This window comes from Polypterus senegalus, chromosome 12, assembly GCF_016835505.1.
Source record: "Polypterus senegalus isolate Bchr_013 chromosome 12, ASM1683550v1, whole genome shotgun sequence".
Taxonomy (NCBI): Eukaryota; Metazoa; Chordata; class Cladistia; order Polypteriformes; family Polypteridae; genus Polypterus; species Polypterus senegalus.
The window spans coordinates 37,682,920-37,707,035 of NC_053165.1; the positions used below are offsets into that span (position 1 = coordinate 37,682,920).

General features: G+C 39.3%; 1 protein-coding gene across 8 annotated transcripts in view; it reads left to right on the forward strand.

Annotated features, from left to right (window-relative positions):
- The window catches only part of atp2b2 (ATPase plasma membrane Ca2+ transporting 2), a 74,716-nt gene that overhangs the window by 20,091 nt on the left and 30,509 nt on the right, over window positions 1-24,116 (forward strand). For all 8 annotated transcript variants that reach the window (XM_039770959.1, XM_039770957.1, XM_039770958.1 and 5 more), the window contains exons 2-4: window positions 6,361-6,558; window positions 22,353-22,610; window positions 22,781-22,906. In XM_039770959.1, the coding sequence (XP_039626893.1) occupies window positions 6,361-6,558; window positions 22,353-22,610; window positions 22,781-22,906 (582 nt within the window). The remainder of the gene's footprint in view (window positions 1-6,360; window positions 6,559-22,352; window positions 22,611-22,780; window positions 22,907-24,116) is intronic.

Below are 24,116 nucleotides of genomic sequence, written 5' to 3' on the forward strand. Positions count from 1 at the left end.
AAAACTTTTAGAACTAATTATTGGAACTCAAATTGGCTTGGTAAGCTCAGTGACCCCTGACCTACATACACAGGTCAATCCTATAATGAGAAAGAGTATTTAAGGGGGTCAATTGTAAGTTTCCCTCCTCCTTTAATTTTCTCTGAAGAGTAGTAACATGGGGGTCACAAAACAACTCTCAAATGACCTGAAGACAAAGATTGTTCACCATCATGGTTTAGGGGAAGGATACAGAAAGCTGTCCCAGAGATGTAAGCTGTCTGTTTCCACAGTTAGGAACATATTGAGGAAATGGAAGACCACAGGCTCAGTTCAAGTTAAGGCTCAAGTGGCAGACCAAGAAAGATTTCGGATAGACAGAAGTGACGAATGGTGAGAACAGTCAGAGTCAACCCACAGACCAGCACCAAAGACCTACAACATCATCTTGCAGCAGATGGAGTCACTGTGCATCGTTCAACCATTCGGCGCACTTTACACAAGGAGATGCTGTATGCGAGAGTGATGCAGAGGAAGCCTTTTCTCCGCCCACAGCACAAACAGAGCCGCTTGAGGTATGCTCAAGCACATTTGGACAAGCCAGCTTCATTTTGGAATAAGGTGCTGTGGACTGATGAAACTAAAATTGAGTTATTTGGGCATAACAAGGGGTGTTATGCATGGAGGAAAAAGAACACAGCATTCCAAGAAAACACCTGCTACCTACAGTAAAATATGGTGGTGGTTCCATCATGCTGTGGGGCTGTGTGGCCAGTGCAGGGACTGGGAATCTTGTCAAAGTTGAGGGACGCATGGATTCCACTCAGTATCAGCAGATTCTGGAGACCAATGTCCAGGAATCAGTGACAAAGCTGAAGCTGCGCCAGGGCTGGATCTTTCAACAAGACAACGACTGGAAACACTGCTCAAAATCCACTAAGGCATTCATGCAGAGGAACAAGTACAATGTTCTGGAATGGCCATCTCAGTCCCCAGACCTGAATATAATTGAAAATCTGTGGTGTGAGTTAAAGAGAGCTGTCCATGCTCGGAAGCCATCAAACCTGAATGAACTTGAGATGCTTTGTAAAGAGGAATGGTCCAAAATACCTTAAACCACAATCTAGACTCTCATTGGAACCTACAGGAAGCGTTTAGAGGCTGTAATTTCTGCAAAAGGTGGATCTACTAAATATTGATTTTGTTTCTTTTTTGTGGTGCCCAAATTTATGCACCTGCTTCACTTCACTTCTCAAATATCACTGTGTGTGTCTCCTATATGATATACTAGCAAAATACCCGCGCTTTGCAGCGGAGAAGTAGTGTGTTAAAGAAGTTATGAAAAAGAAAAGGAAACATTTTAAAAATAACGTAACGTGATTGTCAATGTAATTGTTTTGTCACTGTTATGAGTGTTGCTGTCAAATATATATATATATAGCAAAATACTCGCTCTTCGCAGCGGCAAAGTACTGCATTAAAATGTTTATTATGAAGAAAATTAAACCTTTTTAAACTGAGGGAAAATATTCCAATAATTATTTGTTAAGGATCTCTTTGTATACCATGTTGTCAGTTCGGCCCTCCGGTTGTAACATGACCAAGCTGTGCGCTGAGCTTACTCTTGAGCATGCAACATACAGTTGGCCATGTGAACAGTAATCTTGTCTCAAATCTGACAGCTTGGATTGCTGTTGTCATAATCGGTTGGAGTTTCATGGTTTGTTTCAATTACGACAGTATATGCAGGATTTGTTGTGTTGAAGTGACATTCGGCATCTGTCAAGCGTTTTAAGCACACAACCGGTTTCATCGATAAAATCACATCCAGCTTTTGAGAGTTTAAACATTCATAAACATCAAAGTGTCCACTACTGAAATCGTCACCTGTGAATCTAAGATGTTTAAGAGGCATTGGCGGTTGTCGAAAGGTGTAAAATATTTGGCTATTTCGGTACACTTGAAAGCGACAACCGAACAATTCGGCGGCAGCCATCAACTCACTAGGTGAAGGGCTTAAGCATTTCACTCTTATAGTGCTCCTGTGTAGTATAATTATCTCCTGTACTGTCATCAGTCCACACCTTGAACCTGTCTCAGTCATTCAATACATAAGACACAATGTTCCTCCGGATATCAAGAGTGAGCCTGATATGGCCGTGCAATATGTAACAAAGAGAATGGAAAAGGTAGGTGCCATTTCCGGGCATGGAAACCACTCGGTAAGTGACAGTTCTTTGATCAATAGTGATCACCTCGATAGACATGGTAATGGGGGTTGGAATGATAAAGGAAATGGGTACCTGAGAAATGTAAAGTAAGTCTAAATTACCTATACAATAACTATAATTGTAATAAACAAACAATAAAACAGCGAAGAAGCCGTGGATTAAACAAAAAGGCTGTAGTTATCAGTAGGGAGATGTGAATCCCATGGCGAAGCAAGGAAGGGAATGTAGAGACCGGAGCGACAGATGGTCTTATATAGGCAGGCAGCCAACAACGTGGGAGGCGTTGGGATGGGGGACCCAACGCCACCTCACACAGTGACCGAGCTGCAGGCTATGAACATATATATGTACGTAAGTAGGATTCAGTTAGAGTTGGGAACCCATGTACCAAATTTATTGAAGATGGGCCCATAAGTAACAAAGACTGTTGAAAAGTTCAATATGGCGGCCACAGTGGCATCATACCACCGAAATAAGTACGTACATTGGTTTCAGTTAATGCAGGGAAGCCGCCTACCAAATTTCGAGAAGATGGGGGCCATAAATAAGAAAGCTCAACATGGCGAACGTTGTTGACCATTACGCGTAGAATTTCGAAATGAAACCTGCTAAACTTTTGTAAGTAAGCTGTAAGGAATGAGCCTGCCAAATTTCAGCCTTCTACCTACACGGGAAGTTGGAGAATTAGTGACGTTGGAAAGTTCAATATGGCAGCTGACAGTGGCGTCATACCACCGAAATAAGTACGTACATTGGTTTCGGTTAGCTCAGGGAAGCCACCTACCAAATTTCGTGAAGATGGGGCCGTAAATAAGAAAGTTAAACATGGCGAACGTTGTTGACCGTTACGCGTAGAATTTCGAAATGAAACCTGCTAAACTTTTGTAAGTAAGCTGTAAGGAATGAGCCTGTCAAATTTCAGCCTTCTACCTACACGGGAAGTTGGAGAATTAGTGACGTTGGAAAGTTCAATATGGCGGCCGACAGTGGTGTCATACCACTGAAATAAGTACGTACATCGGTTTCCGTTAAAAGTTCAATATGGCAGCCGACAGTGGCATCATACCACCGAAATAAGTACCAAATTTCAGCCTTCTACCTACACAGGAAGTTGGAGAATTAGTGACGTTGGAAAGTTCAATATGGCGGCTGACAGTGGCGTCATCCCACCGAAATAAGTATGTACATTGGTTTCGGTTAGTGCAGGGAAGCCGCCTACCAAATTTCGTTAAGATGGGGCCATGAATAAGAAAGTTCAATATGGCGGACGTTGTTGACCGTTATGCGTAGAATTTCGAAATGAAACCTGCTTAACATTTGTAAGTATGCTGTAAGGAGGTGGGCCTCCCAAATTTCAGCCTTCTACCTACACGGGAAGTTGGAGAATTAGTGACGTTTTGAAAATTCAATATGGCGGCCGACAGTGGCGTCATACCATCGAAATAAGTAAGTACATCGGTTTCGGTTAGCGCAGGGAAGCCGCCTACTAAATTTCGTGAAGATGGGGCCATAAATAAGAAAGTTCAACATGGCAGACGTTGTCGACCGTTATCGACCGTTATGACCGTTACGTGTAGAATTTCTAAATGAAACCTGCTTAGCTTTTGTAAGTAAGCTATAAGGAAGAAGCTTGCCAAATTTCAGCTTTCTACCTACATGGGAAGTTGGAGAATTAGTGATGAGTCAGTGAGTGAGTGAGTGAGTGAGTGAGTGAGTGAGTGAGTGAGTCAGTCAGTGAGGGCTTTGCCTTTTATTAGTATAGATTTAACTGACATTTTTTATCGTAACAACCAACGATTTATACAGGAAAATAATGACTATTAACAAGGTTGCCCAAACTTTTGCATCCCACTGTACAAATATAAACAAATATACATTAAACACACATATAATCCCCCCACGTTCCCCAGTCCCTTTTATATTAACTTTGTTTTAAGTCTCTATCCACACGGCCTGGGAAGTCTGCAGTAAATCCAGTGATCAAGTCAGATATGTTCCGCTGACTTATATACTGTGTATATATATATATATATATATATATACAGTATTACAGTATGTATATATATTGTAAAAGAGACAACAACAAGCAGCATAAAAGTTTGGGGTTTTCCGGCCCCTTATATTGTACACAATACACAATTCGGAAACTCAAAAAATCAGGTCAAAAGTACAAACAAACAGTTCATACGCGTGACGCCATTCTAGCCGTTGGCGGCCATTTTACAGGGGAGGAGCCGGAAGTGGAGGAATGCTGGGAAGGAACCGTGAGGGAGAATGGGACTGATGATGTCAGGAAAGATGGCGGAGGAAGGGCGGAAGTAGACGTATTGCGGGAAGGCTTATGATGGCGGAGCGTCTTTTTTCCTGGAAGAAATAATAGGAGAAAGGTTAGTTCCCCGCCACTCCCTGCCGGCGAACGTCTTCCGAAGTGGTTTAAGGTCCGTCCGCGGTCTCCTAATTGCGTGTGCGTGACAATATATATATATATATATATACTCTATGTAAAAGTAGAGATCTCACCAGCCTGACGACGATTCCTTTATTTAAAGATGAAGTCCGTCTCACCCGGTGCCTCTTCACCATAAAAGCAAAGTAAAGCCGTGTGCTCCTGAAATCCTACTTGGTTAGCCAGCAGTCCTTTTCCGTGCACCCAACCGTCCTTATCACAGAGTCTTAATTGCTTTACCGATAGCTTCGTGTTTTATATTCACGTTCCCAGCTCCTTCTTAAACAATCGTTCTCCTTACTCTCCTCTTTAAAATATGTGCCTCCTTGCCTTTTAAAGTCAGTTCCCCTTACGTCACACCAAAGCACGTTTTGGCAAGGACCCACAAGTGTGGTTTGGCCCCCTACTTCTCTTAAAGAGATATCCCACAGATAGTCATTACCTTGGACATAAACTTCTAAATGGAGCAAGCGGCAGAAACAGTTAAAAGTACAGAAAAAAATATGTGACAACCGTTACAATAGGAGGTCTGAAAAATCAAGAGTACGCCTTTTAAGAAGGATTTAAGAGTCATAGTGAACTCTACGCTATCAACTTCCAGATATTGTTCAGAAGCTGTTAAGAAGGCAAATAGAATGTTAGGTTATGTAGCACGTTGCGTGGAGTACAAGTCCAAGGATGTTATGCTCAAGCTTTATAATGTACTGGTGATGCCTCATCTGGGGTTTAGTGTGCAGTTTTTGTCTCCAGGCTACAAAAAGGACATAGCAGCACTAGAAAAGGCCAGAGAAGAGTGACTAGAATGATCCCAGGGCTAAAGGGGATGAATTATGAATAAAGATTAAAAGAGCTGAGCATTTCCAGTTTAAGCAAAAGAAGATTAAGAGGTGACATGATTGAAGTGTTTAAAATTATGAAGGGAATTAGTAAAGTGGGTCAAGATTATTATTTTAAAATGAGTTCATCAACATGGGGACACGGTTGGAAACTTGTAAGAGTAAATTTCACACAAACATTAGGAAGTTTTTCTTTATACCTAGAACCATAAACACATGGAATCAGCTATCATGTAATGTGGTAGACAGTAAGACTTTAGGAACTTTCAAAACTAGACTTGATGTTTTTTAGAAGAATCAAGTGGAAAGGACTGGCAAGCTTTATTGGGTTGAATGGCCTGTTCTTGTCTAGTTTGTTCTAATGTTCTAATGCCTTTTGTTTGAATGTTGTCACAGCATAAAAGCCAAAATTGTCACCCAAATCTTTTCCCTAATGCCACCCCTACGTGCTCAATGACTTATCCTACCACTTGTCCATCCATCCATTATCTAACCCGCTGAATCCGAATAGGGTCACGGGGGTCTGCTGGAGCCAATCCCAGCCAACACAGGGCACAAGGCAGGAAACAATCCTGGGCAGGGTGCCAACCCACCGCAGGACACACACAAACACACCCACACACCAAGCACACACTAGGGCCAATTTTGAATTGCCAATCCACCTAACCTGCATGTCTTTGGATTGTGGGAGGAAACCGGAGCGCCCGGAGGAAACCCACGCAGACACGGGAGAACATGCAACTCCACGCAGGGAGGACCCGGGAAGCGAACCCAGGTCTCCTTACTGCGAGGCAGCAGCGCTACCACTGCGCCACCGTGCCGCCCTCCTACCACTTGTCACATACTTATTCTTTGCTTTCTTTCACAGGTTTGAGTGGCCAAGCAGCAGATATAGAAAAAAGAACAGAAGTCTATGGACAGAACTTTATACCTCCGAAGAAGCCCAAAACCTTCTTACAGTTAGTTTGGGAAGCTTTACAAGATGTTACTTTGATTATTTTAGAAATTGCTGCCATTATCTCCTTGGGATTGTCCTTTTATCAGCCACCGGGTCAGAACAATGAAGGTAAGTTTGCCAGAAGTATGTCTGCTTTCTTCTTGCAGTGTACCCAAATTCTTTTCAGAATGGACTAGATTTTTTTTTTTTTTTCAGCATAAGCACGTTGATACATTTGAAGTGAAGGGCTTCCTTACACTTACCTATCAGTGCCTGCCAGTAGGCACTTTGCTTCTCAGAATGTGGCATAGATGATTACATTGTTTGCCATGACAACCAACCAGCAGAAGCTGTTGAGCCATTCCTTAGCAAATGCCTAGAACATAGGAGACACCTTTGAGCTTGATTAAGACGTAACAATTCATACCACTTGTTTCTTTTTTGCTGCTGTAAAGGAGCGGAATGAGATACATAGAGTCCCTAAGGAAAGTAGGAGATATCTGCATAAACTCAAATATCTGCCGTAGTTATAATTTCTTGTTGCTGGTCTTTTCCAGTTAGTGTTTCTAAATCTATGAACTCTTTATTGTCTGACAATGCATGAATTACCAAAAGGCTACAACAGAAATAGGGCTCTCAATTCCGGCTTCTCCATTCATTGTATGATCTCAGCGTTAGAGACTTTGCTTATTTCTTTCTGGGGCTCGTTACTTCCAGCCCTTTGCAAGTCTGGACAGGCTATACTTTATATAGGAATGGCAAGATGAATAGGCCAGTTTAACAAGTTTTTTCTAATTCTGAGTTCATTTTGTTGACCTCATTGACCTCTAGAAAAGACTAATAATAATTTTTAACTTTATGTTTTTTTTTGTTTTTTGCTTTGCGCTCTCCCCACCATAACCTATCGTCTTTGGGGGAGGAGTGAAAGCTTTAGATTCTTGAAAAATTTCGATCTCTGGTTTTCAATGGATCTTAACATTTTAGGGTCCCCTGAAACCATAAACATCAATATCTCGATGATGGGTGTGTGTGTCTGTGTGTCACAGTTTCTTGAGGATGGTCTAGAACTAAAACGGATGGATGGAAAAATACCAAACTCGAAACTTAAGCCTGTTATGAGATGACGACGTGCTGATTAGTTTTTGAGCCAGATTGTGCAAGAGAAAGAGGCACTCTAGGGGAACCCTCAAATACTATAATTATGCAATTAATTATGAATTCTTCAATTGCTATCGTAATGCCCTATTTTATGATCAGAAGGATCATCATCAGATTGGTAAATAATTACTGAAATGTTATAAAATAGTTTGGGTAACTTGGGTTCTGGGGCGCAAAGCCTACTGACACTCACTCCTAATTTTTTATAGTTAGGGTCAATGTCTGCATGAATAAGGTGAAATCTGTCCAGCAGTAAAACAATTTTATATATATTAGGTTTAAACCAGCTCTCCATAAAACACAAAATGCCACTGTAGTTGTATACTCCATGACCCTCTATAGGAGCAGACAGTTCATCTGTCTTATTTGACTGCATTTGAAGACTGAACATTACAGTGGATGGTAGACCAGTTCTAAAACCTTTTTGCCTTGCTTTACTCTCTCACCTGCACATTACCTTCTTCGTCTGTGGACAAACAGCCTGGGTTTACGTTCAGTGCAGTTCATCGGTAAATTTAAAATTTATTTGGCTTTGGGTTCACCAAGTATAAAACCAGCAAGGCTAGTAGGAATACCTTCCACTACTCTTGGTGGAGGCAGCAGCTGCATTCTGGAATGACACATAGTCTGTGTTATTCCCTTGTATAAATGAAGAATCTGTTTATAATTTGATAGAGATAAGTTCAGATGGAGATGTGGTGTAGATGTAAAATAAGGCATTGTGTAGAATGCCTAGGAAATCTATAGAATGATGAAAATGGGATGTGAAATGATTAAAATTTCAAACATCTCCTAGACATTCTATGCAATGCCAAAAGGCAAACTGGCAAGTCGTTATGTATAATTATATACAATTATTATATACCATTATTATATACAATACCTTGAGAAAGTATATAGCATATTAAAGTAACATAGATATTTAATGCATTGCCTAAAAATGTCATGCATTCTATAGAATTTTTAACACATTGCCGGTAACATATACATTATAAGCACAAGCAAGGGTATCCAACTAAATCGGGCAGGGGACACCAGCTAAATTTTAAATCGAAACATAGCCTATGGTTTTCCGTTGTAGAAATGGGAGATCTATGCAAAAATTGCCAGAGATAGATTCAGTGGTGTAGATTTGCATATATTGCCAACATACTCATATGCATACACATACACACACACATTCATCTTTCTATATTAGATTAATCCACTTTTATAAAATATTGATATATATGTCATATAATGAAGTATTAAGTTCTTAGTTTTTGAATAATTAATATGTGTTGTGTCCATTTGTTTTATCCTTTGCTATAAAGTTTTGTTTACTTTTTTAATGTGCTTAAAGTTCAGTATAAGCCTGTGGATTTAATAGCTTTTAGTACAATGTTTGGAAAAAAATCAATTGAGAATATGGCATATTGTTAATGACTTTCATGTGATCATCTTTATATGCCCTTGACATGACATGACCCAAAGTAAATAATGGCAAAAGAATTTATATGAAATATGATATATATGAAATACTGTCGTTACACATTATCATAGATTATCATGTGGTTAGGGGTCACTCTTGGCTGAGTAGATCAATTTTATATTTATAACTAGCAGAATACCTGCGCTTCGCAGCGGAGAAGTAGTGTGTTAAAGAAGGTATGAAAAAGAAAAGGAAAAATTTTAAAAATAACATAACATGATTGTTAATGTAATTGTTTTGTCATTGATATGAGTGTTGTTCTCATATTTATATATATATATATCTATACATATATATATACACATACATATCTTCATATCTATATACATATATATATATATTTATATACATATCTACATATACATACATATATATATATATATATATATATATACCTATCTACATCATATATACACACATACATACATACACACACACAAATTATATATATGTGTGTGTATGTATGTACAGTATGTATGTATGTATGTATGTGTGTGTGTATATATATATATATAATGTAGATAGGTGTGTGTGTGTGTGTGTGTATATATATCACACATACATACAAACATATACACAGGTATATATATGTGTATATATATGTATGTGTCTATATGTGTGTGTATAGCTTTGGTCACTGAGTGCAAGGGAAAAATAATAAAATATAGTCTATAAGTTATTAAACAGTAAAACATTAATGTTTTAAGAAGTACAGGTACATTGAGCACTACTGGAGTGGTTGCGGGTAAACTACATTTTAAAGACTGTGTAACAAAACAGGTAAGTAGTACTAACAGCAGCTAAAATGTATATAGATCATCTGTCAGTAGTTGATCCCTTTTGAAAGGCGCTACATGACGGCTGTGGTATAGAAATTACATTTTCTATGTGAACGTTCAGATTTCTGTCTCTGGTAATGTGCCTTACCGGCATTACCAGCAATTAAAGAAAATTAGTTTTGTGTCGTCTGCAGTGTTAAGAGAGAAAGGCTTTGGTTTGGGATAAAAGGAAAAAAGGTGTAAAAAAGGAAAGTTGGCTTTTTCTTTTATATAGTATAGAGAGATGTGTTTGCTGACGATATGATCGCCTTTTGGGGACAGTCGCGGTGGGTCTTGTGTAGACTGGTGAGACGTCCCTGCCATTAATCGGCTGTGATGGCACTATCAGTCCTCCACTCGTGTGCGTGTCTTCATAATCCGAGCTGACGACCTCATAATCGTATACGTGCAAAAGAAAGTTCGAATCACCTTAATATTACTTTGCCGTGGTGTAGAAAAGGGGTCCCGTGTTTGCATTTGTCTGGGCTATAGCTCAGAGGGAGGATGAAAAAAATTAAAAGTGCTCACTTTGACTTAAGGCAGAAGCGCAGTCAGCGTCTCAAAGGCCGGCACAGCTATGCTGGCCGCTGCTCGACTTTTGCTGGGCAGGAGACCCCAGTTTTGCAGACACGTTCACGATATCAAAAGTCTCAGCTCTTTTGAGGTCATTCATATATATATATATATATATATATATATATATATATATATATATATATATATATATATATATATATATATATATATATATAAAATACCCGCTACAGCGGAGAAGTAGTGTGTTAAAGAAGTAATGAAAAAGAAAAGGAAACATTTTAATAATAACGTAACATGATTGACATTGTCATGAGTATTGCTGTCATATACACTCACCTAAAGGATTATTAGAAACACCATACTAATATGGTGTTTGACCCCCTTTCGCCTTCAGAACTGCCTTAATTCTACGTGGCATTGATTCAACAAGGTGCTGAAAGCATTCTTTAGAAATGTTGGCCCATAGTGATAGGATAGCATCTTGCAGTTGATGGAGATTTGTGGGATGCACATCCAGGGCACGAAGCTCCCGTTCCACCACATCCCAAAGATACTCTATTGGGTTGAGATCTGGTGACTGTGGGGCCATTTTAGTACAGTGAACTCATTGTCATGTTCAAGAAACCAATTTGAAATGATTCGAGCTTTGTGACATGGTGCATTATCCTGCTGGAAGTAGCCATCAGAGGATGGGTACATGGTGGTCATGAAGGGATGGACATGGTCAGAAGCAATGCTCAGGTAGCCCGTGGCATTTAAACGATGCCCAATTGGCACTAAGGGGCCTAAAGTGTGCCAAGAAAACATCCCCCACACCATTACACCACCACCACCAGCCTGCACAGTGGTAACAAGGCATGATGGATCCATGTTCTAATTCTGTTTACGCCAAATTCTGACTCTACCATTTGAATGTCTCAACAGAAATTGAGACTCATCAGACCAGGCAACATTTTTCCAGTCTTCAACTGTCCAATTTTGGTGAGCTTGTGCAAATTGTAGGCTCTTTTTCCTATTTGTAGTGGAGATGAGTGGTACCCGGTGGGGTCTTCTGCTGTTGTAGCCCATCCGCCTCAAGGTTGTGCGTGTTGTGGCGTCACAAATGCTTTGCTGCATACCTCGGTTGTAACGAGTGGTTATTTCAGTCAAAGTTGCTCTTCTATCAGCTTGAATCAGTCGGCCCATTCTCCTCTGACCTCTAGCATCAACAAGGCATTTTCACCCACAGGACTGCCGCATACTGGATGTTTTTCCCTTTTCACACCATTCTTTGTAAACCCTAGAAATGGTTGTGCGTGAAAATCCCAGTATCTGAGCAGAATATTCAGACCGACCCGTCTGGCACCAACAACCATGCCACGCTCAAAATTGCTTAAATCACCTTTCTTTCCCATTCTGACATTCAGTTTGGAGTTCAGGAGATTGTCTTGACCAGGACCACGCCCCTAAATGCATTGAAGCAACTGCCATGTGATTGGTTGATTAGATAATTGCATTAATTAGAAATTGAACAGGTGTTCCTAATAATCCTTTAGGTGAGTGTATATGCCTGCCTAAATAAGTCACCCTCGCTTCGCTCTTACTTTTTTACCGTTCATTTAATCATGGCTAGTGGCGGAAAAATTATTAAATGGAAGGAGGATTACACTGAGTATGGCTTTGCCAAAACAATTATTGATGGCGAATCGATTATTCATAAAGCTTCAATTGGTGATCTGTTTTTCTGTGTTAACCTCATATTTTTTCAGACTTCTTCTCAAACCAAGGTGGTGCGAGGGTAAAATGAATCGGGATGCGCTGATCAATGTAATCGATGTACCAGGAAATCATGCATTGACAAAAGTTCCCCTTTGCTTGTAATGCAAAGTGTGATTAAATGCATTATTTTTTAACGCGTTATGGAGCACATACATCGAAGCTTCTCAGCTGTGCTTGTGCTAAGAAAAGGAAAGATTTTAAAAATAACGTAACACGATTGTCAATGTAACCTTTTGTAAGTAGTGCCTGGAGGATTCAGTGTGGAGAAACTCTAGAGACAGCGTGTGTGTTAACTTGTGGATTTTTCTGGGAGTATTTGGTGGCAGTGTGACGAAGTTGCTTCGAAAGACGGTGTTAGCCGCGGAGCTCAGCTCAGACCGAAATGAGGTAAATGGGAGGGGAGATGATGACGTGACTCCCCCACCCGCCTTAAGTGTCAATCCCCCTCAAACACAGTCTCTCGGAATTTGCATTAGCACACCCCTTCACCTGCAATTTTAACTTAGTTACAAAGTGATCAAAACTCTCGTTTATTTCCTGCGTCCTCTCATTAAACTTGTACCCTGCATTACCCGTGGGCATGAGGAACGCCAGCGGCAGCCTGTCTATGAACTTAATTTAAAGCTTAGGTTTACACCTTGCTTTCTTTCTGAAGTAGCAGCTCTCATGAATATGGTAGTATATGTCACTCGCTCGCTTCTTATTGTTTCGCTGCCTTCTCAATTATATAATGCATGTTTTGTGCAGTGCTTTTTGGAGGTCTTCCTGGTTGTCACCCGCTTTTGCAAGTTTGTGTTAAAACCTACCATGTATCGCTTAATACAGCAATTTTTCAGTCAGTGATGTGCTGAAGCTGCTCCACAGTAAAAAAAAAATGGTTATAGGAGATAGTAGGCAAATTGGAGCAAGGTATTTTAAAGTGGTGTAATTTAGTATTGTGCTGTTTGATTTTAAATTTGCACATAATGTTCTTGGTCAAGACCACTAGAACTAGCAAATTTTATATAAATGCATCACATAATCCAACATGTAAGTAAACATCCACTTACCCAAATCGGATATATGTGTAGTGAAAACCTATCATGGCATTCATGAATGCACGAATGGAAAAAGCCATGTATAAGGCACTAATCAATTGCTGTGACAATACAATATGATCTAATGTACTATAAAATGCCATCTCATTAAATATGTTTTAGCATGATATATGAGATATTTGAAGCAATAACATGATGAGATGATACATAGAACATAATATGACATGACCTTATGCACAACAGCAATATAATATATGATAACAGAAATATCAGAGGTGAAGGAGATCTACAACTATTGCTCAATATTTACCAAACTCTTGAATGGTAGAAAGAGCACAATCAATGAATGATCATAACATTATGCAATAGAAGAGATTGCCTTCAAGGGTTTTTCCCTTTAGCAAAATATATAAATAACATTTTACTGGAGGATTTGGCAGGTCAGGCAGTGAAGGAGGAAAGGTAAAATCTCTTAAAATGCATGTCATAGTCATAGGTAATAGAGACACACATGCCTGTTTAATCTTAACCCAAGCAAAGTTATATTTTCTTTGATATGAATAAGTGCATGTGACATGTCATGGTGTGATATAACTTAGCGTAGTAGATAGATACTTTCTTAATCCCAAGGGGAAATTCACATACTCCAGCAGCAGCATACTGATAAAAAACAATATTAAATTAAAGAGTGATAAAAATGCAGGTATAACAGACAATAACTTTGTATAATGTTAACGTTTATCCCCCCAGGTGGAATTAAAGAGTCACATAGTGTGGGGGAGGAGCGATCTCCTCAGTCTGTCAGTGGAGCAGGGCAGTGACAGCAGTCTGTCGCTGAAGCTGCTCCTCTGTCTGGAGATGATACTGTTTAGTGGATGCAGTGGATTCTCCATGATTGACAGGACTTTGCTCAGTGCCCGTCGCTCTGCCCTGGACGTCAAACTGTCCAGCTCCGTGCCTACAATAGAGCCTGCCTTCCTCACCAGTTTGTCCAGTCGTGAGGCGTCCTTCTTCTTTATGCTGCCTCCCCAGCACACCACCGTGTAGAAGAGTGCACTCACCACAACTGTCTGATAGAACATTTGCAGCATCTTATTGCAAATGTTAAAGGATGCCAGCCTTCTAAGGAAGTATAGTTGGCTCTGTCCTCTCTTGCACAGAGCATCAGTATTGGCAGTCCAGTCCAATCTGTCATCCAACTGCACTCCCAGGTATTTACACTGTAGGTCTGCACACAGTCACCTCTGATAATCACGGGGTCCAGGAGGGGCCTGGGTCTCCTAAAATCCACCACCAGCTCCTTGGTTTTGCTGGTGTTCAGGTGTAAGTGGTTTGAGTCGCACCATTTAACAAAGTCCTTGATTAGGTTGCTATACTCCTCCTTCTGTCCACTCCTGATGCAGCCCATGATAGCAGTGTTGTCAGCGAACTTTTGCACGTGGCAGTACTCCGAGTTGTATTGGAAGTCCAGTGTATATAGGTTGAGCAGGACTGGAGAGAGTACAGTCCCCTGCGGCACTCCTGTGTTGCTGACCACAATGTTAGACCTGCAGTTCCCGAGACGCACATACTGAGGTGTGGCTGTATGATAGTCCACGATCTATGCCACCAGGTATGAATCTACTCCCATCTCTGTCAGCTTGTCCTTAAGGAGCAGAGGTTGGATAGTCTTGAAGGTGCTAGAGAAGTCCAGAAACATAATTTTTACAGCACCACTACCTCTGTCCAAGTGGGAGAGGGATCGGTGTAACATATAGATGATGGCATCCTCTGCTCTCACCTTCTCCTGGTATGCGAACTGCAGAGGGTTGAGGGCGTGGCAGACCTGTGGCCTCAGGTGGTGAAGCAGCAGCCGCTCCATAGTCTTCATCACATGTGACTATGTATGAATTTGACTTGAGCTCTGTAATGGTACACAAATTAAAGGAGAGGTGAGAAGAAGGCAATGAAATATGATGCATATCTTTATGTCTTGTTGAGCTTTGACGAGATCATGGTGTGCATTTATGTTGTTACATTTCTGCTCAGTTTCTGTGGCAAAGCTGGGTATTGACTTGAGCATTTACCATGTAACAAGAATGATTGTCTGAATTAAGCTGGATGCACCTGTGGTATTTTGAAATGTTAAACACTGGACCATACTTTAACTTTAGATTGCTGAAGCTGAGTTTTGGCAAGTCTTTATCCTTTTCTTGTTTCTAACAGCTGGTGAAAGGTAAGAATAGTTTTGAAAGGTTCAGCACCATGGAGAGCAGCTCAGCTTTTACATTATCTATAGTTCATAACAGTTGTCCTCTGTGCAAATATTTTTTAATCTGTCAGTTCATGCAGATAAAGGGATGTGGCATTCAGTTAGATAACCTGTTTCTGAATAGTTCTTACCAATGTGTGTTTTCCATTTTCTGAGTAAATCATTAAAATGTTATTTAAATCGACGTTTATTAGAATTTCTCAATCCTTAACTTTTTCATTCTAAATATTTAATCCAAGCTAATGTTTTGTTCTTATCTCATACAGATACAAATAGTACCAGGTTAACTGCTCTGCTGATTTTCTGCCTTGCTATTTAAACCTTGTTGTAACTTGGCATCTGGTTAAGGAATAAATGTCATTTTCACTCACTTACCTAAGTAAATAAAAATGTAGCAGAGAAGGGAATGGAAAACTGAATAGGCCCATGAGTTTTAAAAGCTATGATTTTATACAATAAAGTAAGACCAGTAAAGTAAGACTAGGAAATTTCTGATCTTGCAAATGGATAGCTGTGAGGCAATGTTAGAATCAATTAACATTAGATACGGAATGAGGATAAGCTGGCAGATGATTTCTTTAGGACTGCTGGATTGAAGAAAGGTTCCTTAAAGTTTATCTGTCAAGTCCTACAAAAACCTTTGGTAATTCTGTTGTGACCTACAGTTTGAATATGTATGCAGTTATTAATTATTTGGAATTATTGAATTATTTGATTGTTGATGAGCTGATAAGTATCACATGAGAAGCATCGGATGCCCTAAAATTAACTTGAGGCAAAGAGGAATAATTTTGTCAAGCAAGAGTTCATGTGGAAAAACCATCTTAAACCAGAATTCAGATATGTTTGTAAAAATTGGGTTTCATATTTGCTCGTTTACCAGTTGTAGTGAAGAAGGAAAAAATGCTTTTCAATGTTTGGTATGCTACAAAAAGTAAAAAAACCTAAAAAATACCCAGTCTATTCAGATTTGTTAAGGAGTAAATTATTAGAAGTGAAAGAAATATTTGGGCTAGCCTTAATGAAAATGCCAAATATTTACCCTGACTTTCAGAATAAAGGAATGAAGGCTTCCCAAAGTCATTATTTTGTATTGTGTAATGCTAACTGACATTAAAAAAAGAGAAGAGTGAGTAAATTATCTGATGGCAAATAATTGTTGATTTAGAATAGGTACAGTAAGTTTGCGATTCTTTCTTCTAACTTGAAGTCCTGTTCTGGGTGGTTTGCTGTTGTTACAAATCACAGCTAAAGATGCAAAGTGTTTGTACTGGTGACAATTTTGATACAGTAGCTGTGACAGCAATTGGATGTTGTGTTATATTCCACTGCTGCTACATAGAGAAATACAGTGATCATAAATTAATAAAGGCCAGTGAGTCTCTGATCACACTCTTGTCTGGATTTGAGGTCTTTACCCAGACCTTCATTCTAGCACAATCTTTCAAAGGTCATACTGATCACATCAGTTGATCTGTTTTTTCTTCTGCTAAATATTGGCTTTCCTTTATCCTAGTGTGTATACTTAATTTGTCACTTGATATAGGGAGATTAGTTACGGTATTTTCCTGGTGGCACTTATCAATGGCACATGAAATAACAACCTTGCCCATGGAATAGATTGTATATTTATTTCTAGTGGACAAACTATCACAACATAATCTGACTTAAAAATTTGGTGTAGATTAAGCCTCTTCTGGAAATAAATCAATTTAACTCTTTTTATGGGCATGATTTTTATTCTACTCATCAAACTAGGCATAGATTTAAAGACAATAGTATTTAGGTAAAGTTAAGACATTTTATTAATGCTACTTAGTCAAGAAAGACTAGTATGACAGTAACCTTTTGTTGCCTTTCTTAATGGATATCAGCAGCCTGGTATCAGGTAGCCTGTTTTACCTTTAACCTTCATTTTTCCATCTTTGTCCCACACTCTCCTCTTTAGGCCAGGTTTATACTTCACGCAAGGCGTGTACTGTTTATAATTGTGCACATAACTTTATGTAAATCAGGAGGATTACACTGGATGGCAGTGCGAGATATCATCAAATAAATTGTATTGTATTGTATATCATCACAGTGAGAAAACAATGTTCGGCGTTGCTGTGTTGTGAATTGCCTAAAACATCCATTAAATTCCCAGGACATCTTTCCGCAATATCTCTGAAAAGGATGGATGTTTAATGATTACATCTAGCAATCCAGGGGAACACCCATTCCAGCAAGCATTGAGTGTGAGGAAGAAACAATCCCTGGACGGGGCATTAGCTTATCGCAAAATGAATACAAACACATGCATACACTAGCGTTATTTTAGCATCACCAAATTCCCAAACCTGCATGTCCTTAGAAGGAAACCAGAGCACACTGTGGAAATCCACCAGGAAAACATGCAAGCTCCAGGCAGGGAACACCAACGACATGACTCGCTCCACCACCTTGCTGCCCCCACATGTGTAATTAAGAGTATCCATCCATCCATTATCCAACCCGCTATATCCTAACTACAGGGTCATGGGGGTCTGCTGGAGCCAATCCCAGCCAACACAGGGCACAAGGCAGGAAACAAACCCTGGGCAGGGCACCAGCCCACCACAATTATTAAGAGTATTCATTATTTAAACGAAGTAAGCAATTTATCTGTAAAATGTAAGATAGATAATTTAACACATTTCATCATGAAATTAATATCAAGTATAAATCTAATGATTCTAAACATGCAGAGAGCTGGAATATCATAAATTTTATGTGTTCTTTGTGTCAATTGATGCCTTCCACTACTCTCAATGCAGGATGAAGCCCCAGAGGCATGTAGAGATTAACAGCTGGCATGGTTTTAAGGCAACGTTTTCAATGGTCTACTTTAATGACAAAGTAAACTATGGGACTAAAGTGGAAATTTTGAGATTAAAGCTGAAATTTCCACTTTAATCACAAAATAGAACTTTTGACTGTGTCCCTAATTTTTTTTCTTTGTGGCTCAAATACACTTATGTACATTCTGATGCTGTTGTGAAGGTGCAAAAAAAAAAGACGGCATATATGATCGTATGTGAGACCTTTAAAATGTATTGCATCATTACAATAGGAAATATGTGATGCTTGAAAACTAAAACACCATAAATACATTTGTATGTCAGCATTTTTCTTCACCAAAACAAACCATTCATCAACCATCGAGACACACACCTTGATCCTGACAGATTTGCAAAGCAGCTTGCTGTCACATTTTGATAGTAACAGAGACTCTGACGTCACATTCCAACTTGAACACACTGCACCCCTCAATTTTGCTGGTACTGCAACTTACACACGTGTTGCGTTAATTTCTGAAGATGAGCTCAGAGGACGCATCAAATGAACGCTGGGAAAGCATTGGCAGCCATGATGCATGCGCATACATATTCTGATTGTGAAGTATAAACTAGTCCTTATTCTGTAACCATCGTATGGTTAGCATTCTGTTGTTAATCAACACTTTTTTCTTCTGTACACCTGGCAGTAGATTTTTCTTGGTGATTTCCCTTCAGCATCATGGAGGTCATGGTGCTCTTCTGATGTTAGCTATTAGAATCTCCTTATCCTATTTCTATTGCAATTCATAGAAATTTGTTAATAAAATGCAAATCAAAATAATTCAAGAGTGTGATTAGTAATGGGAGAATAAACATGTGTAATAGGTAGAATTAAAATGGAGAAATGGATCATTAATAAAAAATAAATAAGGGGAGTCAGCCCCTAATATACAAAGGAAAGGTGAGATTTCATGTATTATTTAAACATTAAGTTTGAGCTTCACAGGTTGGCCGAGGCAAAAAGTGGATGATGGTGTCCTTTTTTCAACTACAAGATCGAGAAAGAATCAAAAACTTTTTAGTGATTATAAAATGAGTACTGTATCTGCAATTACACTCATGGAAGTATGTGGAAATTTTGAACGGTGTGGATGATAGAAATAAGTGCTGCTATCTCTTAATTCGTAAGACCCAGATAATAGAAGCTTCAAAAAGTGTTCATCATCTTATATAATGACTAAGTTGTAAAACAACTCTTTATAACAACAATAATTTATTTCTTGTTTTATATAGCCCAAAATCACACAAGGAATGTCTCATTCATTCTTTCAGTGAGAAGCACTGAATCAGAAGATCTCAAGTGTTTGCTAGGTTGGCACAGGGTGAGCAGTAATGATCTGCAGGCAGGAGATTTACAACTTCGTATATCAGCAACAGAGTTTGTCAGGTGATTTGGTGTTACTCAGGAAGGCAGTTATGTTGAGGTCATTGAGGGATGGCTGGAAAACTTTGAACCAGGTCTGTTACTTATTATTCTTTATGTTAAGTGGGCTATTTTTTGCTTTCTGACAGAAGAAAGCCACACTATTTGTAGCACTCTTTGACGCCATGTTCAAAATATTGTGTTGCAATGGTTATGCATTTGTTGAGATAGGTTGGTTTTCTTTCTGATTGTGCTTTCATTTAAGAAACAGAAATATTATAAAAGCACATAATTATTTGGTAGGCATTTTTTGTACTTTCCCTCTTACTTTATAAATTAAATAGCAACAAGTATTACTATTAGGACAAAACAGTAGGGCAATGGTTAGCCGAGCTGTCTCTCAGCTTCAGAGAACTGGGATAGGATTTGGTCCCAGTCACTGTCTGTGTGAACTTTGTAAATTTTACTTGTGCCTTTGACAGATTTGTTTTCCTAGGGAACACTGGTTTTCCTGTCACACCCTAAACACAAATATATTAGGTTTTAGGGCTTTATATATGTGCGCCCTGTGATGGACTGACACACCATCCAGTGTTGGCTGTATTACTGATTTTAACCTTGTGGCTGACTCTGTTTAGGTGGCCTTCAGATCCATGCATCCCTACATTTTGATGACCTGTCAAGTCCCAGCTTTAAATTCTTGCACAGTGTGCATTTTGCAAGGGCTCTCTGTTTTTGTATGGATTTTTCTTTTGGGTGTTCTTTTTTTTTCTACACTAAAATTCATGCCGTGTGATTTAATGCTAGTGTGAATGTATCATATGATGATCTGGTAAACCTGTCCAAGTTCCACCTAAATAAACTCTAATAAGTAGTTTTATAATGCCTGAATGAATGTATGTATGGACAGATATATAGCTCATTCAACAGTGGGCTGGCTCAAAACGTTGCACAGACTACCAAAAGTAAATTCTTCAACTAATATGAAAGTTCACTAAAATACCAAATTACTGTAGCATACAGCAGGTGCCAATGACTTAGTGACACTGAGTCAAAAAATGACAAATTCTGTGGAAAGAACAAACCTCCTGGACCCTGAGGTCCTGGTACATAAAGTTACATTTGAAAAATAAAATAGCTAAAGCAGTGAAAGGCAACCTTTTTCGAGTTGCGATGCACTAAGTTCAAAACTTTTCTTTCGCGGCGCACCTGAGGGACTGCCCATAAATAAAGTCGTGATGACACAATCTATGGATAATTGCCAATTAAAACAGTTAATTTTACAAGTTTGAAAGACATTTTATTAATAAAGGAATTGAAGGATAAATCTTAAATTTAATTAATGTGAACGTTGAGATTGTTTTTCAGCATATATGAGATTGATGTGAGGATCAATTTTCGAAAGACAGACGCGCATTTCCTTGTCGATCATTTGAAGTCTCTCATGTTTCTTAGATTTCATTTCCGTAAGTGTTCCGTTATCTGTTTTTTCAACATAAAATATATTTTTTTAAGCATTATCTTTTTAATCAACCAAAAGTTCAAAAACACTAGCAATTTTAAATATCTTACAAAAGTTTTCGCGGCGCCCCTAGAAAATTCCACGGCGCATTGCCCGACAGTGAGCTAAAGCATGAAGTGCTAATCATTTTTATTTGACAAGAGTTGATAAAGCATCTGAGGGAAGAATACTTTTCTTGCACTGAACATCACTGAATATAGACATATTCTTTAAAAGAGATCATTTTAAAAATGTTAGTGCCTTTCTGCCTCTCACAGTGATCAATTCTTGAAGAATGATGGCATTAACTTTAGTGTAGAAATAAAGTGAGCAGGGCACCCCTCTCAGTTATCACATTCTTCTCAGCAAGGTTCACAGTCCACTTTCATCAACTATCTGGAACTGCCAAAGCTAAAGATGGCAGGGGAGGACATTGAATCCTTCCTTTGGTTTTCAGGTGGGAGTTGTCTTTACTTCAGAAACTGCAGTCGGGTGTGACTTTATGACCTCACTTGATTAAATTACAGACAAGCCACTCAGATTACAAGCTGCTCAAAGGTATCTCAGCTCTGTGAGAAGGCAAGTGGCTGCTAGGACTTATGAAGGTGCTTTCAAGGGCAGTTGCACTAAAACATTTAATCCTATTCCCAGTGATCACTCATTCTTTCCAGCTAACAAGGCAGCAGGGATACATACATAACCAAATATTAATTTAAATTGCTCATTCATCAGTGATTTGCACATGTTTATGGCCTTTGCAGTGCTTGAGAAGTAATTGGCATGGCTTGCATCTGCGTTCAGTTCTGAAAGGAGTGTGCACACCATGCAAAACAAGTCAAGCTTCCTTCTCAGAACAACTTACCTTCACTGTTCCACATGTAACATGATATCTTCAGACATAGAGTCTATTGTTGTTTTCTGAGTACAACTTTGAGAGAAATTTACACTGTCAAAAACAGGCACTCATTGTTTTCATAGACCCCCAATCTTACCACCATACTACTGAGGTTCAGGTCATTTGTATGTCATCTGTGTCTTTGAACCACTGTCTTTTTTTCACTCTTACCCAGGTGCTGCACCTACAAGCCTTATCTGTCAGAAGGCAGACACAGAGGTGATGTGCAGGAACAATGGTCTGTCATTTAGTAATACCTTTGGTATGTCTTTGCAGTGTGTGGAAGTGTGGCTGCAGGAGCAGAGGATGAAGGCGAGTCTCAGGCTGGTTGGATTGAAGGTGCTGCTATTTTACTGTCTGTTGCCTGTGTTGTGCTTGTTACTGCATTTAATGACTGGAGCAAAGAGAAGCAATTCCGAGGTCTGCAGAGCCGCATTGAACAGGAGCAGAAGTTCACCGTTGTGCGAGGTGGTCAGGTCGTTCAGATTCCTGTGGCTGAAATTATTGTGGGTGACATTGCACAAGTCAAATATGGTAAGTGAGCACTGGCTATTCTACAGCAAAGGGCAATTTAGTCTGGAGCCAGTAAGAGAGGCACTTGATTAAAAGTAAAAAAAAATATTTTAACAATGCATTGCTAAGCCATAGAAGAGTAAAATACATCCAGCATCCTGATTATTAACTGAAACTCTATTTCCAAATAGGTGATCTGCTTCCAGCAGATGGAATTTTATTACAAGGCAACGACTTAAAAATTGATGAAAGCTCACTGACGGGGGAGTCTGACCATGTGCGCAAGTCTGTGGACAAGGACCCCATGCTTCTCTCTGGTGAGGAATTTTTTTTTAAACAGTTGAGGCTGCATGTGGGAGTTATTGTCTTCTATGCAGAATCTTTAAGTGACTGATGACCACCAAGTTAAAGAAAGGCTGATGAAGTGATTAATTATAGATAACGAGACACAAGCTAAAAGAGATGAGGCAAAAGAAGAAAGGCTGGAAAAGTCAAGCAATTGAAGAACATCAGCTAGGTGAAAGAGATATAAAGTGGCAGGTGGACCAAGATGAGAAAATAAGAGGCAGGTAAAGTAAGTCAGATGACATGAGATGAGTTTAATCAGTCAAGTCAGATGAGTGTGATGTGAGACAGTTAAAGTGTATAGGTAAAGACAGACAGGTGAGGTGAAGAATATAATAGAAATGTGGGTCAAAAAGCAAGTGAACTGGGATGAGATGAGATGAGATGAAAAGTACCAGGTGCAAAGAAGCAGGCATGGTGAGGCAGGGGAAACCAGATGACACAACAAGAAGCAGGCAAACAAACTCAGGCAAAATGAGTCATGGTCAAATGAAGGAGATAAGAATAAGGTTAATTATGAAATGAGGAGAGCAATGGTAAAATATGAAGTAGACAGGTTGTGGTGGATGGCCGGCTTCATATTCCGGTCCTCACCCCCAGGCCGCCAGGAGGAGCTCTTTCCACGTGAACCACATAAGAAAAGTAAAACATGTGTGGACAGGTAGATGAAAACAGCTTAGAAGAGGTAGCTATATCATGTTACACAAAATGAGTCAGATGCAATGGGGCAAGATGAAAAGGCACAGGTGATGTGTAGGTAATGAGAGGTAGGTGAAGTATACAGTAATGAGTTATAGGAAGTGAAGTGGAGCGGATGAAGCAGGTCAGTAGGGTGAGGTGGTATAGATGTTAAGAAGCAGATGAGGTGTAATGAGATGAAATGAGAACCTGATGTGTGCATGCTGTTGAGTAGAAGCAAGTGAAATAAAATGTGAGGCAGATAAAGCAAGTCAAGCAGAGTAAGCAAAATGACATGAGTTTTAATGAAACAAGCAGGTCATGTAAAGAAGGTGAGGAGAGGCATTTAAGAGTGTGTGAGGTGAAGCATAATTTGATCAGACAATGAAGTTAAAAGTCGTAGTTTGTTATAAATTTCAAGTGAAATGAATGTCACATGGTGAGGCAAGGTGATACCTACTGGGTGACACAGGTGAAGCACTTTAGGTATGTGAAGCAGTTAAC